Source organism: Passer montanus, unplaced genomic scaffold, assembly GCF_014805655.1.
Source record: "Passer montanus isolate IOZ18808 unplaced genomic scaffold, ASM1480565v1 scaffold3, whole genome shotgun sequence".
In the NCBI taxonomy this organism is placed as follows: domain Eukaryota; kingdom Metazoa; phylum Chordata; class Aves; order Passeriformes; family Passeridae; genus Passer; species Passer montanus.
Window position 1 is genome coordinate 18,486,432 of NW_024367707.1, and position 15,848 is coordinate 18,502,279.

A 15,848-nucleotide genomic window follows, 5' to 3' on the forward strand; every position below is an offset into this window, starting at 1 on the left:
ATGGGAACAACTGAAGAGCTATTAATGAGCTTTTTGAATGGAAAGCATACTGATAAAATACAGCATGGGAAAAACCAAGGTGAGACTTACTTGAAAAAAAAAGAAATTACTCGAGCTAGTAATTTACAGGTCATAAACTAACTAACTGCTTCCAAAACAAAGTACTTTACAATTTACACCTCAAGACACAGAAGCTGTTTACAGAAGATGAGGTAACAAAAAACAAGCAAAGAAAATTTGACAAATCCATTAAAATATAAAGCATATAGTAAAATCTTCATTCAGATGTCTATTTGATTTAGTTCGAAGCTACTAAGACTAGAAAGGAGTTAGGAACTAAGAGAGCTTGTAAAAATGCACTCTAGAAAAAAGGGAAAAAAGATTGCAAGAGGCATATGAAGGCTCCTGAAACAGGAAACATAGGGAATATTTCACGAAAAAATGAACACAGGGCATGAAACGGTAATTAATCTGTTTACTGAAAAGGTAAACCATTCCCATATATAATTTTTTTCAAATACTACCAAGAGACAATAAGACTGAAAAGCAATTCACTCAAACCTGAAAATGCTCATACAACATATAGCTGACTTTCTTAATATTATTGCCATACCCGGTACATGCTTCAATTCGCCTCAAGAAAAAACTAGGTATTAGAAGGCAAATCCCTACATTCTCTGCAGAATTCACTCATGAGGTTTAAGCAGCCCACTGTGGAGTCTTTCTGTAGGTAAGTTGTAAACAACTGGTATTTCTCACCAACTTCCTAAGGAAAACTTCTATCTTCTTAGAAGACAGTTGGGGGTAGATGCTCTTCAGGATAATGCATGATCATTTTGGATCGCTCTGTATCACTGCTTTCTTTCATTAAGCTTTACCAAGCACAAGTGTCACTGCCCAATTTTAAGTTAATGCACATGCAGAAAAATACATTTTTTAGTTCCAGGACAAGCTGTCAATTCACAAAATCTTACAGAAATAAGATTTCAAGAGTGGTGGAAAAATAGTACGTGCTTTGGGGTAAATCATGTGTACTTGCCTCTTGGAACTGAGCAAGACTGCAGTTCATTGGCAAAAGTGCCAGTGCAGTCTCCTGGCAGTGGCATGATTTACCCCAAAGCAAGTCAGACAGTGCTGGTATCTGCTTAACCTGCTCCAGAGTTATACACAGAGGTAGTTGCACTACTACTGGCTGAAATACATAATAGGCAAGAAATGTGTTTTAATAGCAAAGAGGTACCAGGAAATAGGTCCATCTTGCAGATTTCATTAAAGTTGTGAGTGGACTTAATTATCTCAGGAACAAGAAACACAGAGCTCATTAGACACTGCCTCATATCAAAACTGTCCTCTGCAGTCACAGATGATTTCTTTTTAGGCCACAAAAACTCCAAGACAAACAAATTCATTATTAATTCTATTTCACCTTGCTAAAATAACACCAGGACTACCACCCAAGGATAAATCCAGTACTCCATCATGACGTAATACCTTTTTTATTACAATATCCAAAAAAACTGAGTATGCAAGATTTTGAAATCTCATGATCCGTTCTCCAATCTCAGGAATGTGCCATCTAAAGACTGTATATTTAAACCATAAAGGAGTTTAAATGTAAAGAAAAGAGAAAAATGCATTTTCTTCATAAACATTCTGTGTGTCTCTTCCTACCAACCACACCATCCTCTGTAAAACCCGAAGATTTCTTTCTGTAAAGCAAATATATATATAGTGTTGGTAGCCCGCCCCACCCTGTCCCAAGATCAGTTTTTATTAATCTCCTGTATTAGTGTCAACAATCAGCTACAGATACATATAACTTTGAGAATTAAATACATAATCATTTAATTCAAACAAGCAGAAGGGCAAGAAGAAAAAGCATTATGTGGATGGCACATTTGGTTGTAGATTACCGAAACATTCAGCCTTTACAATTCAATTATTCTTTCTCTAGTAATCAACTTTCAAATAAAATTTCTCTTTGTTGCAATTACAGACCAAAATACACTAGTTTTCTTTTACTACAATCTTACCATAGTAGTTTAAGAAGTACTATTACAAAATGCTTTTAATTAGTGTACTCTTTACGAAGAGTCAGAGAGGCAATGTAACAGCAGAGTACAGTGTAAAGAGTGCTTCTAGGAACTAGGAGGTTTTGTATTATCCTACTCGGTAAGCGATATAGCTACAGAACTCACAGCCACACTGCTATGTCTACTCTCTCTCACTTAAGCAGCTGCAGCTTCAGTGCATTCAAACTGTGCCCGATGTCTCTGAACGGAGAGTTCTGCCTGCATGAGCAGTCTGAACAGATTAACACTGCTTTGAATTGAAAACGCCCCTCCTTGATCTGAGCTAACTATGTAAACGTACACAGGAGAGGGGCGTTTTGAACTCTGCTGGGAAGGTGAGTGCTCGCCATGGCCACCCAAGGGAAACTCTCAACCTGAAGAGAGGTGGTCAGAGGTTAACAAAACTGGAACACAAAGAGAGGCAAACAAATAAAGAAAGGACAAACAGCAACTGACAGAGCAAACACTTTAGAAAGAGCCTATTCCTTAAGCCTGCTTCAGATATTGCTCTGCTCTATAAAAGTGAATTTAGGACCTAAGGCTTGTAAGTTATAAGAGGCCCAGGTGGCCAAGTCCATCTTCAACGTCACTGAAGTGCTTTCACAAGATATAGCTTTTCCCCGTGTTCACTGGTGAAGATGGGAGCCTTTTTGTAGTGTTCCACCAACTCATCCATAGTATTAAATCGCCGCTGCCCAATACAATAGACATTGTCCACGAGCTGCACCTTGAAATGTTTGTTCTTCCCCGATGCCTTTAGAGATACTGAGAAGTCACTGGGCTGTTGAGAAGAATTGAGAAAGAAAGAAAAAATTACATAGAAGAGAACAAAATGACAGCATAATTTTGCAGTTTCAGGAACAAACTGTGTTATATAGTTGACAGTAATTTACATTAGCCACAGCTCGGTGCTTTAGCTACTTAAGAAACCCAACATCCTATTATTCAATAAATAATTACCATTGTTATTAACATGAGCAGTTAAGTCAGTTAAGTGAAAGCTCCCCAGATGCACAGTCTGAAGTTGCCAATTACATGACTAAATTGCAAATATTATCTTAGTTACTCAATCTAGAAGCACAAGAATGTCAAGGAGAAGGAGAAGAATTTTTATCATGCATGTCTTCCTCACTAGAGAGCCCTGGAGAAAACAATTACTGCAATATTGCTTGGGCAAGATGAAGAAAATTCCCCATTTCGCTTTTTTTAGAGCCGTGACCACTAGAGGGCCATTCTTGCTTTGCATTGCAAAAGACAAAAACACATGCACCTTTTATCTTCATTACCACATGTATGGGGAATAATTTCTCCCATTGAGTACACTTTCTTTGTAAAACAAGATAAAGCTACAGAAGAGAAACACCATACAAATCTCACCATCACACCACTACTCACAAAAGACAGAATTTATGCACTAATTAAGTTACTCAGGACATAACAATTTCTAATGATAAATCTCTTCATCCTAGCAATCAGTTGCTTTAACAAGGAGAGTGCTGTCATCCAAACAGCCAGAATGAGACCATTCCACATTCCACAAGCCACCATAGGAGGGTAGAAAGGACACAGTGTCCCTTGCTTCCAGCTGAACTCAAGTCTCCAGCCACCTACTGCTACTGGCTGGCCACAGAGATGGTGTAGAAGCCTGGGCAATAAGGACTTAATGTGCTGCTATCTATGCCTCAAACGACCATTCAAGCAGGCAAGTTAGAAAAGGATGTGGCTGGAAAGGGGGAGATGTGCAGAGGTAGGGCAGCAACCTTCTGCGGCCAATTTTTCTGTTCTGGTCCATGGAGACCATGCAACACAAAACAATGCAGGCATGGGAATGGGGTCAAGGAACAGGCAAGTCCAGTAGAGGGGGATCAAGACCACCGAAAGACCCTCAAAGCTCCCCCCATTTCCATAGAGGTCCAGAACAGTACCCGTGCTGATTAATTTATGTGAAAAGCAAGAAACCTAATCCCAGGGAGGGGAAAACTTACCTATGACCAGGTAGCCCCACAAAGCCTTGGTAATGTGCTGCCCATTGATCCTAGATCCAGGACTGCAGATCTCCTTTCCTCTGCAATCTGATCTCCCTTTCACTTTCTCCCCTCTTTTCTTTTATTATTGCTCTTACTATTAGAGAGTAGGGGCAAAACATGAATTTCTATGCAAACTGTGTAGTTTGCTAATAAAAAACTTCATGAGCTTCTTTTGAACCCTTGTGTTTTTTGCCATTCTTTGATGAATCTTGGGTGCTCCCTTCAATGTAGGACGGGGATATGACAGATGGAAGCACGTGTTTTCCCTGTGAGTGGTGTATGGAGCTAGGTGTCACCAGCCAGCAGGAAAATGAATAAAAAGAACACACTGGAGTTTGTAACAAGCACTTAATGGAGTTAAGTAATGCCTGGTGCTACTCTGGAGGTACTGCTGCAGTGTCTCTGCCCACTGAAGGCATGGCTTCAAGCACAAAGCACTGAAGGCATGTGCCAGGCTTTTGACACAACCTTACTGTGTCTCTTGGTCTCTCCCCACCATGCTGCTGCTTTGGCTGGGTCAGCACTGCAAACCTGTGCTTGCCCAGGTTAAACAAAACCCACCTGGTTCACAGCACTGACTTGGGAGCAATCCTGAGCGGAGCCGTGGCACAGCACAGGACCAAGTGGAGGGGTCAGGAGCCCTCACATGTTACTGCTGATACCAGACTTCACAAAATCACACCCTGAGTCCTCTACACTCATTTGTGAGGGGTCAAACACACACCGACCACATACCCAAATAAGCTGGAGGACTTTCTCAGATATGCTGTCTTTATTCCTGCAATAAAACAGGTCTCTGCCCACACGTCCCTCATGCTCTGCCTATCCCAAAATCTCATCTCTTGCATCTCCCCTCACCTGTCTTAGCACTAACGCTTTCTCTTTCTTCCCTGTGACTCCATGTGCCCTGCCCACAGCAAACAAAGCTCCTGCCATTGCCATGCCTGTAGATCTGGCTCTGGTCCAACTCAGGCTCGAGGCTCGGCTTTGGGCAGCAGCTCTTCTCCTTTTGTACTGCTAAAGGCAGAAGCAACACCCTTGGCCTAACCCTCTTCTACCTCAAGCCACTACATTCCAGGTCAACAGGCATCACTTCTTTAAAAATTATTTTAGGTAACACCCACAGGAGAATTACTTGTTCTATCTATAATCCAGGGTCACTGGGCCTTGACCGGGTCAGCACAGGCTCCATCAGGAAGGCTTCCTCTGGCATTGAGCAGCAACTGACTCAAAATACACGGAACACTCTCTGTGACTGCCAAGAGGGGACTGGGAAGGGTGGGAGAAAGTGATGGAAAGAAATGTGCATAAGAATGTATCTTTGGGATTTCCAGTGCTCCACCCAAGATACATTTTGTGCCCTGTCCTCCATCCCTAACTCCAAGTATGAAAACTGCTATTTTAAGCCAGCTATCTCTGACATTAAGCCCTTGCCTCAGCAGCATCATAAAGAAGGCTGCACAGAACTCACACCAAGACTGGCTTATTTTCAGCACCTACCCCACCGGGTTAAAGCTAACCTGGCTGTACAAACACTTTGCTATGGTTAAAGCCCTGAATGAAGTATGGACAAACTCTCCAGCAGCCATAGCCACACAGGCCTGGGACCTGGTTCCAGTGGAATCTCCACAGCTCCAAGCAGAAGCCATTAAAGAGTAACAAAGCACAGGCCTGCACAAAGCCCTCCAGAAGCTTTAGGACCCTGGGCTCATGGAGGAGAAATTCAGGGCATGGGCAGGGTGCTGATCGCTGTGCCCTGAACACAGGCAGATCTATAGGGTCTCACCAAGGACAGACTGAGGCAGCAAGTACAGATTACCCAGTTAGGATTCCAAAAACAATATCAAATCTTGCTAAGTTCTGCTGCTTCCATGATGTCTACACCAAACAAAAACCAGTAACCAAAAGGCCCTCAATTGAAATAGAAGAACTTACAAATGGGAAGTTCATAATCTGAACTAAACATTTTTCTTTGTTTGTTTTAGGAACAGGAAACAATGTTATGGCAAAAGTTTAAAAATAAGTTGAAATAATCACTTTGCTCTCAAAAAACTTTTAACATTTTCTGACAAAGCAGTTGTTTTTAACATGTCATAATTATGAGTTTCAAAGCTCCTTGTATCTGTTAAGTAACATTATTTCTAAGCCATAAAGGATGTGCTAATGACACACAGAGAGATGCTGGACCTCTGACCTACTGTCCTATGACCCAGGCACTGGCCAGACTTCTATCTTTGTGAGCTGTTCCACACAATATATTAAATACTCTTCCTGCCAGTTTAATTATAACCTTAGTGAATGACCGTTTCTCATGAACTATTGTCTATTCTCCACAGCCCTGGAGCCTGCTAGTTAGATTGATACATAAGTAGAAGACTTTATCATATTTTCTGCAGAATATGTTTTAAAGTTTATTTTTTCATTATCTGATTGAATTTAAAAAAATGTAAAAAGCGGAAAGGCTGATCTAACTCTTTTGAGAGTCATCATCCGGTGCAAAGAGATGGAAGAGCTCAAACAGCTGTTGCAAAAATCCTGAAACCCTTTATTGGTCTCAGAGCAGTAACTTCCATAGGACTCAACAATGAACAGCAAAAGCAACTGGAACCTGGTTTTGTTTTTATTTCGGTTCCTTCTTGCCCTAACAAATGCAAATTCATTAAAAATACTATTTTAAAAAAAATCTAAATAAACTATTGCTCTTAACACTTCCATTTCAAAGTATGCTGGTTCAATGCAGTTTGAATTGGTTCCCTGTTGTCCTCCTTGGATTTGCTCCAAGTCTGTTTATTTTATTTACTGTTTAAGCTATTCTGTTCTAACTGCTGGCCAATTTTTCTCTCTTCTGCCTCTTAAATTAATTGCTACATTTGGATGTTTACACACTAACTTTTCCAGGAATAAAAGACTCACGTACACCAAATAAAGGCACATCAGAAGTAAGCTTTAATCCCTTAAGTCTATAGAGCAGTTGATGATTCTGCAACAGAGTTACAGAGCATAGATTTGTGGCAGGGAAACTATGAATATTTCTGCACCACCATAACTGGAAAGACCTAAACTTGAAAAACCTAACCTGAAGTGAAATCAATTCCTAAACCAGAAAATTAAAGATTAGCTCGAATGCACCTACAGTCCAGGTGTCGTAGTACTTTGAATTGCTTTCAATTCCTTTAACACCTGCTTATATCTAGAGGTGAACATCAGCTAGCTGGTGCCTATGGCATGTGGAAAACAAATGGCAGGAAGTTGTTTCTTTATTTCTTTGGTGAGGAACTGAATGATCTTTAAAAAAAATTTTTGAAAACTATCACAAAAACTAGTGATAAAGCAATAAATGGAAAAACAAGTGAAACAGAAAAAACAGAGTTCCTTCTTCATATTGAGGAATTTGAGAATGAAATGATAATTTTATCCTTTATAAATGGCAAGGTTGTGAAAAATAGTTCACTCTGAAAATCTTTCACTGATCCTGTAACTTATTTCAAATTTTCCCTTTCAATCCAATTCTGTCTGCCAATGCCCTTTCCCCAAGAAAGATATTCTCACACACTCATTCTTCAAACTATTCTAGACCCTTTGAGCTCCCATCAGTGAGCCTGTCCAGGGGCTCCCCTACTCCTTCCACTTCCATATCCAAGTTTTCCCTCATTTCTCCTCTTACTCAATCACCCAGCCAAAAAAACTCAAAATCATGGCTCAAAGATCTAAGGTCAGGCTGGAAAGAGACATCTGGGAGAGTTAATTCCTTTTTCTACTCCTTCTGTTTCATTTGGATATAAGCAAATACCATTCTCCTCCCTATGTAATGGTCACGTTCCAAAATCAATATTCCACAGGTTGCAAATATGAATTGGTTTCATCGATCTTCAACTACAGCTGTAATAAGATTTCTGTTCTTTCATTTAAAATAAGCCACTAGGATATTTCCTTACACCTGTTTTCAAAGAAAAACTTTCTGCTCATGTCTGCTGTACTTACCAATCACTGCATGTCACAGAACATGACCAATGTTCACTTTTTAAACAGTTGCCACATTTCATTGCTTCTATCCAACAGCTGCAGGATTAAAACCCCAGGAAAGCATGGGACACTGAATGTTATAGAATTAGCACCTCAAACAACATACAAACTCTGAAGCCCTGCCTCCTCCTTCTGTTGTCATTATTGCTAGACAAAGAACGGAGACACTAAATATGATCTCAAAAACTGGCAAATCCAGTCGCACCTACAATCCTCAGTATCACTTTAATAGCCTAAAATCATAATCTTAAAACTCTACTCTGCAACTCTATTTATGATGGGCTACTGTAATTTGAATGCTGTGACACTACCAGCAGAAGGTAGCCATTACTTCCTAATGAATAACTGCTCCTGAAATCATCCAAAAACTTGCATAGCTCACTCATAGTCTGAGAAAAACAACACCTTCTCTGCTTCACGAGAAGACCTCATAGGACTACAAAGCACTGGTGTTTGCCTGATCACCACTTTCACACCCAGCTGCAGAGGACTGCAAGGGGCCCACAAGTTCTGACAGAACTCCCTTTGAAGTTTAAGGGAGTCTGCAGCAAAGGCTCTGCTCAAAAGCTGGAGGTGACACACTACTGCTTCCTCTTAGCTGCAGTACTAGTTAGCACACTTGTTTCCTAGTGTGAATCTGAAAAAAACAACCCTCTCCCATTTAAATTTGCTTCTCTACTCAGTGAAATCTGATATCTTCAAAGCATGACAATCACCCACCCAACCAAGACCACTAGTATCAGCCAAGACCTGTTTGTCTTGGGTTAGGAACTACACAAAGAGAACAAAAATCTGACTGCTGAAGAGCCTGCAATCCAAAAAGTGGCTCTATAGAGACTGCATAGGTTAAATCTGCTTTTTATTTTCATTGTTTTGTTACTTAAAGGAGACAAACCTGAGGTTTCATTAACCTAGCAGCCTGCAACAGGGAGAACAACTAATTAGCAGTATTTCTAACTAGGCATGTGCCCAGTTCTTTTAGATCTCCAAAACTAAGGTGACATTACCTAGGTATAACACAGTTGGCAAAAACATTATCAGTAGGGAACTGTGCCTGTTACATAAACTATGGGCTTAAATGGTTCAAACAAGTTTATGGTTCTAATAATAGTATTTCGTAATTAATGAAGATAATCAGCCTCCTAGCTACCTTAGAAAGTTCATCTCAGGTTATTCTCCTCTCTGGTAGTATCCTCTAGATCTAAGTGTTACTGAGGAAAATATTTTTTGGCTAAAGAAATCTAGCTGTGAGATAAACATCTGGCAAGTTAAACCTAGAGAAATATTGTAAAATCCTGCAACTACTAACACTTGAAACACGAAAACATGACAGTCTCATCAAGTAAATAGCAAATAATACAAACCTTCATCTATCCAAGGACAGCTTTTCATAGCTCAATAATGAGCATAACTGAAATCTAAGGAAAACTTTTATGCAGACCAATTTATGTAACTATGGTGATGGAAGGCTACAGAAAACTCTAAAAGAGGTCAAAAATCAGGCACAGGATTAGGAGCATGACTCACAGTTTTATCTATGGACCTTTCTAGAAAGGAATAACCCCTGCATTCCTAGTGTTAAAGGTGAGTTATCAACACAGTGCAGTGGGAAGTGCTGGTCTGGTGGTCAGATGAGCAAAATCAGAGAGCTGACAACTTGGCTCTGCTCAGTCTGTTCTCTCTAATCAAGACCATCTGCTCAGATTGTGAAGACACTCCTGGTGACTTTTAGCCACAGCATGAACAACCTCTGTAGTCACATGTGTGAAATACAGCAACTGTCAGAAATTCATGAGTCATTGCTAAACTCTCGCTTTATTCCATACATAATAAGTTTGAAATAGATTTTTATGATCCTTTTCTCAATGCTAGCAAGTATGCCCATTCACTTATTATATCACTTTGGGTACTCCAGGGAAAAAACTAGAATCCCCAGTGTTTTATAATTCACATACATAAACACACTTTATGATGGAATGATACATAAAGATTACGGCAGATGAAAGTTTGAGATGCAGTAACTTATTTATTTAAACCTAATAAAAACTAAAACCCACAAGCAGTACTAATGCACAGAGGGATTTATGTGCATAACTGCAGTTTTCTAATTGCTAAAAAAAGTCTCAAATACAGGGTTTGCAAGACCAGGTAAAGAGTACAAAAAGCAGGAAAAAAGCTAAGTTCCTCAATTCAGTGCTTTTTTCTTTTCCTGCAGGTGTGCAAAAAACTTGCTGTGATATGAACTGAATAAATTTTCTGTTATCTCACTAAGCGTTAGATGCTAGAAATAGTTTGAAGAGCACATTCTGAATGAATCTTTTTGTACTCCAAAGCAATGATTTCTCCAGCAACAATGCAGGCAAAAAATTTGAAACTGCTTTGAATGCAAGGATTTAGTGTTATGACATCACATTAAATACTGTGTTCTTTTAAGGTAGTTCATTTACTCCAGAGATAGAGGCAGAATCTTAAGAGCTAAAAAACCAAGCTGTAGCATATTGGTCACTGTAAGATATCATGTCCTGAGAAATGGGTAAACATTTTTGTATTCTAAGTAATGTAAAAATTTTCAAACTCTCCTTCTGGCACTTTCCCAAGAGATGAAAAGAAAATGATAGCTACAGTCTCAGGATAAATCACAATGCAGCCTCTAGAGAGCTTCTACCTGCTGCACTGACATGCCAAGAATCCACCACATTCAGTATGCCTCTATCTGACAGGACGTTGATAGAAAAATAATGTTGGAAAAAAAAGGAATTACTGTAATTTAATAATTACCATAATCCTCCAGTGGCTATCTACATTTTACAAGACTGTGTGTCCCAGGTCAGTTTTTTCTTCTGTTGACTAAACAAACTCTATTCCTCTCAGCCTCTGTAAATCAGTCATGATTTCTAAATTCCTATTTTTCTTCCTATCTTCCTCTAGTTTATTTTTATTTAATCTCTAACTTTTTTCCTGTTCTCCTGTGGTTTATTTGCATTTGTCTTTGTTTAGTGACTGCAATTAAGCAGAAATAGGAATTCAATAACACAGAGCTTCAAAGAAAGGATGGTTCGATAGCCATCATGTTTTTTGCAGAGCAAATTCATCAAGGAGAGGCGCCTGAAATTTAATCAGACAATATTGTCTTCAGATAAAAATATCTGGGACTGTTAAAAAGTTGTACTTCGTCAATTTTCTCAATGTTATGTATGATGTAAGATTAAAATCTGTCACCTTTTCTGAATCACAGTCAAAGGATAATTAAATTTTAGTGCTTTAACTGTGAATTCTCTGGCCTCAGCACACATGAAAGTCGTCTCAGCTGAATTCTAAATCTGAACTTTCAGAATGACATGAACCATAATCAGCATTACTCAGATCCCTCTGATGCCATCAAGGCTCAATTTACAAGGCATATGAGCTGCCAATTTGACCCTCTCTGTTGTATATAACAACTTTAAGGACTAGATATAATAATACATTTACCTTATTACAAACTACATTATCTAAGTAGATTAAAAATACATTAAAATGGAATTTTAACTAATAAAGAAACTATGTAATTATTAAATTAAAAGCAGAACAGAACTGACCAATGCAAAGATTCTATTTGAAAATAGCTTTAAGATCAAATCAACAACCAAGTTTTCAACCACCTAGAATTATTTTATCTTGTAGTGGTCTAAATTTGAGGATTGCATAAGAAACACATGAAAAGCTAAATGGAAGCCTGAAATATTTACTTGATTGTCCACAAACTTAAAAAACCCCTGGATAGTACAGACCACAGCTGTTAAATTTCAGTGTAAATGTCACTGCATTTCACTGACAGACCAATTCTCACAAGGAAGGAGGATATTGGTTGGTAATGCTGAAGCCCTGCTCGCTTCTTTAAGGGTGAAAAGACAGGGAAACTGCTAAGTGCCGTGCTTGCTAACCCGTGCATGGGGGGTGACAAACCTGCGGGCTGAGCACCACTTACCGAAGATTCACTGTCTCTAACAAGGAAATCTCCCTCCACTCCCCTTTCGTTCAGGGCACACTCTGCTTGGTGCCGGGTAACGTTCCCGTAATACCACTCTCTTCCAGCAAATCGTCCGGTGGAAGATGGTCCCGTGTAGCTTATCTGAGGCGGATGGGAAGTGTTCATGGAAGGACCATCACTAATGATTACTACATAGTTTTTAGGAACAAGACCGATTTGCCCTCTGGAATTTTTACATTTCCACCATTCTGGGTCGTTTTCTGGCTTTTCAATGACTTCCATCGTTTCCCCTTTTTCAAAATTGAGCTCTTCATCTGTGACTGAGCTGAATGGGTACAGTGTCTGAACGATGTGGAGTACTTTGGTGCCCTGGCCGTTACTCATGGAAGCGCCTTTCCTAAGGCTGAGAAAGCTGGGTGAATCTGCAGTCGCCTCCTCAACCTCCTCTACCACATAGTTCGATGGGAACCAGCCGATCTGTCCATTGTAGCTCCCTCTCCACCAGCCGTCGCTGCACTTCTCCATGACAATCACTCGGGACCCTTTAACGAGGGACAGCTCATCCTCCCTCTCGGCAACATAGGCAAATTTCACGTAGGCAGGAATGTTCAGGTCGTAAATCCGGTCGGCGCTGCTGCCGTTGGAAGGGTACTCTGCGTCTGTGCTGGGAGTGGGGGAGGCGTCTCTCGCACTCGTCTTTCTCTTGGTTTTTCCCAAGCCTGTTAAAGACAGAAATGTAAAGTGGTCACTTGGAATGCTTGTCCCCAGACTGCAAAAGCTGGATGTGGTGACATGCTGTACCAACACTGCTAAATGGAGATCTCTTCTCTAATACTACATAGTCAGGACATAGCATCACCTTTAAGAGATTCTTGTTAACATCCAGCTGATGCACCATTAGGTAAAGAGCAATTTGTGTTATAATGACTTCTATTTTCTTCTCAGAAGGAGTAGAATTCAAGCACACTTAAACACAGTGATTTCTTCACTGGGAGAACAGTGAATCACTGAAACTGATTCAGAGCTTGCTGTTATGTATCTTTAAATTCCAGCCAAATGACCATGCCTTTTAGTTCTGGAGATTACTTCAATTTGGCCCAAACAAAAAGTGAAAGAAAATTTACAGAAATTAACAAGCACAGAAATAAAAGCTTCTCTGCAGACAGAAATAAAGTTTCTCTGCAGACTGTATTGCTCTCTTTGCTCTGGCAGTACCCAGGCAGGCATCACTGCAATTCCTTCCAACTGCAACCTCTCTTCCAAAACCCACACCTCTTTCTCCTACATTTCATCACATACTGTAACAGCAGAAATCTGATGGTGAGGAGACCATTATCCATGTGTTTCCCTATAATCTGTAAATTCTGGTGTCCTGTCATGGCTTTAATTATAGTGTTAAATACAATACACAGAAGAAACAACAATAACATTGAACACTACTTGTTTTTAAGTTAGAGAAACCATACTAATGTCTGTTTAAATACAGAAAAACTGCACAACATACTTGGTGTACTTTTCAAAATTTTGCAGCAACCCCTGCTTAAGCTTATATATAAACAAAACAATAAATAAAGTGAACAAGTAGCCCTCTCTTGTGAAATTCACTTATAAAATTTCTGAAAAACAAAAGACTATGTCAGAGTATAGCACAACCAAGCAACACCCAAAATGTCATGCAAGGGACAGAAAGCAAAACCATCACAGAAATAGGAGCATTTGTACTTTTCTTCGTACTCATAGAGCCTGGGGGCAGGTGAGAGATGTAGTTAGACACAAGAGCACACATGTTGATTATAGAATACTTAATGGAGGGAAAATAAATAAGGTACTTGGTTTCTTCAAATAATCTGAATAAAGACATGCATGCTATTTCTTTTTTAACTATTCAGGCTCATTCAATCCAGACACTCCACTGCCAAGAAGTGTTTTAATATATTTAGATATATATGTACTTGCATATATAAAGGGCATCTTCAGCAAAGCTGTTTGTTCACCACAAAACTTCATGCTTAATTCACAGTTATCTGTACAGCACAGACTAACAGTGCACACACAGCCATGCAGGGATCGCTGTCTGGAAGGGTTAAAAATACATTAATGAATATGTGGTCTTATAGTCTCAGAAGGTGGCAGAAAATTCTGAGGATCCAAAAGTGTTTCCTGACCTTCCCCAGCAGGGCCTTGTTTCCTGCTGGAGCCTGCTACATCCTATTGTCATTCTGACTACATCACTCCAGCCAAGAGCCAGTGGCTGCACTTTGAGGCAAAATGAGGGAGGCAGCTTATTGTACTAGGGGAGACAATCACAGGAAAAGAGTGTACAAGTGAGTACTAATCAGAAGCTGGTCAGGCTCTGATCTCTGCCAAGAATGGAAATTTTCATTAGTTTAGAGATAATTTTTAACCAAAAAGACAAGGATGTTTCAGAACTAATGAGCATTAAATTACAGTGATATAAACAAACACAACTTAAAGGTCGTTCTCTTAAGAAAAGGGGGAAATTACTTTTATAAATTCATGGAAAACAAGCAACTGTATTTCAATAGATTCACTCTACATAAAGCCCTCCACTGAGACTAAACCTTCCAGATTAAAAACTTAGGCTTTTATTGGCTCACTAATGAAGATACACAGTCCACTTCTTGGAATTACAGCAAAAAAAACTAATGAAAAAAGCAGTAGATGGTGAGGCAGCTGGCCTAAATAGTTGAAACTCAGAGTACAGAGATAACTGTGAGAAATGGGATGCAGAGTGGCAAGAAAATGCCATAAACTTAAGTATCTAGAGAAAAAATTGTTGACAAATAGATAAAACCCCAACATTTCTCAAAAAATTCATCTGAAATCTGATAAAGGTATCTAAACATTTAGGAAAAAGTTATCATTCAAGCACTTTCATTTGGAGTTGCATAAATTCCCTCTGTTTTCACAGACCTTCCAATAGTATATCTGATATTTCAAATGTTGCTCCCTATCATGCCCATTGAACATAAATAAGTAAAAATTTGGGAAAATAAAAAGAAACATAGTACAGTTTCTAATTTTTGTCAATAAAGACAACTGGAGTTCTTCAGTTTAATCTTAACATTTCATGTGAACAAACTTTTTAAGGTTGACAGCATAGTAATGATTAACATTTTGCAATAGCAGCAATGTACACCAAAGGCTTTCCAGTTGGTTTGACCAAAGGAACAAACCATGCAGAGACCCATCTGCAGTCAGGCACAGCGAAGGGCATGCACATGATCTAAGAATGATTTTTAATGTGAGCTTGCAACATTCATAACTGTGTCCATGACTGAAGAGGAAACAAGTTGTTCCATGAGCAGAATGAAGAAAATCTGTTCCTGTTTTTCACTTTATACCTCCTGCTGAGCTATTCCTCTTTTTCCTCCCCCTTCTCCTGCAGGATTCACAGTAAGTACTCCTACTGTATGACTGCTTTCACATCCCCAGGTCCTTCTCATATCTCTAGGACCCCACTGCCACCTCCAAAATGCCCTCAAAGCATAATCCACCTCCCCTGGTGCTCCCTCCTCCCTACCTTTGTTGGGCTGGCCAGCCAGGCACAGCGCCTGGTGCCCCCCTGCCTCTCAGCCCTGCCTGGACTGAGCAAAGAGCTGGGGTTGCTCTGGCTTCTCCTCCAGTGAGGGACATCAGCAATGACTCTCCCAGGCACAGACTTGGAGAAAACTAGTTAGTTTGTCTCTGCCAGTCTGTCAAGTTTGCCTAAAATTGGCTGAGTTATCAAGGATG

At 39.8% G+C, this 15,848-nt stretch overlaps 1 protein-coding gene across 1 annotated transcript in view; it reads right to left on the reverse strand.

The window, feature by feature from the left end:
- Positions 1-242: 242 nt before the first annotated feature.
- The window catches only part of NCK2 (NCK adaptor protein 2), an 85,959-nt gene continuing 70,353 nt past the window's right edge, over positions 243-15,848 (reverse strand). The window contains exons 4-5 of the mRNA XM_039714319.1: positions 12,090-12,811; positions 243-2,853 (exon numbers count right to left, since the gene is read on the reverse strand). Of these exons, the coding sequence (XP_039570253.1) occupies positions 2,659-2,853; positions 12,090-12,811 (917 nt within the window). The 3' untranslated portion in view covers positions 243-2,658. The remainder of the gene's footprint in view (positions 2,854-12,089; positions 12,812-15,848) is intronic.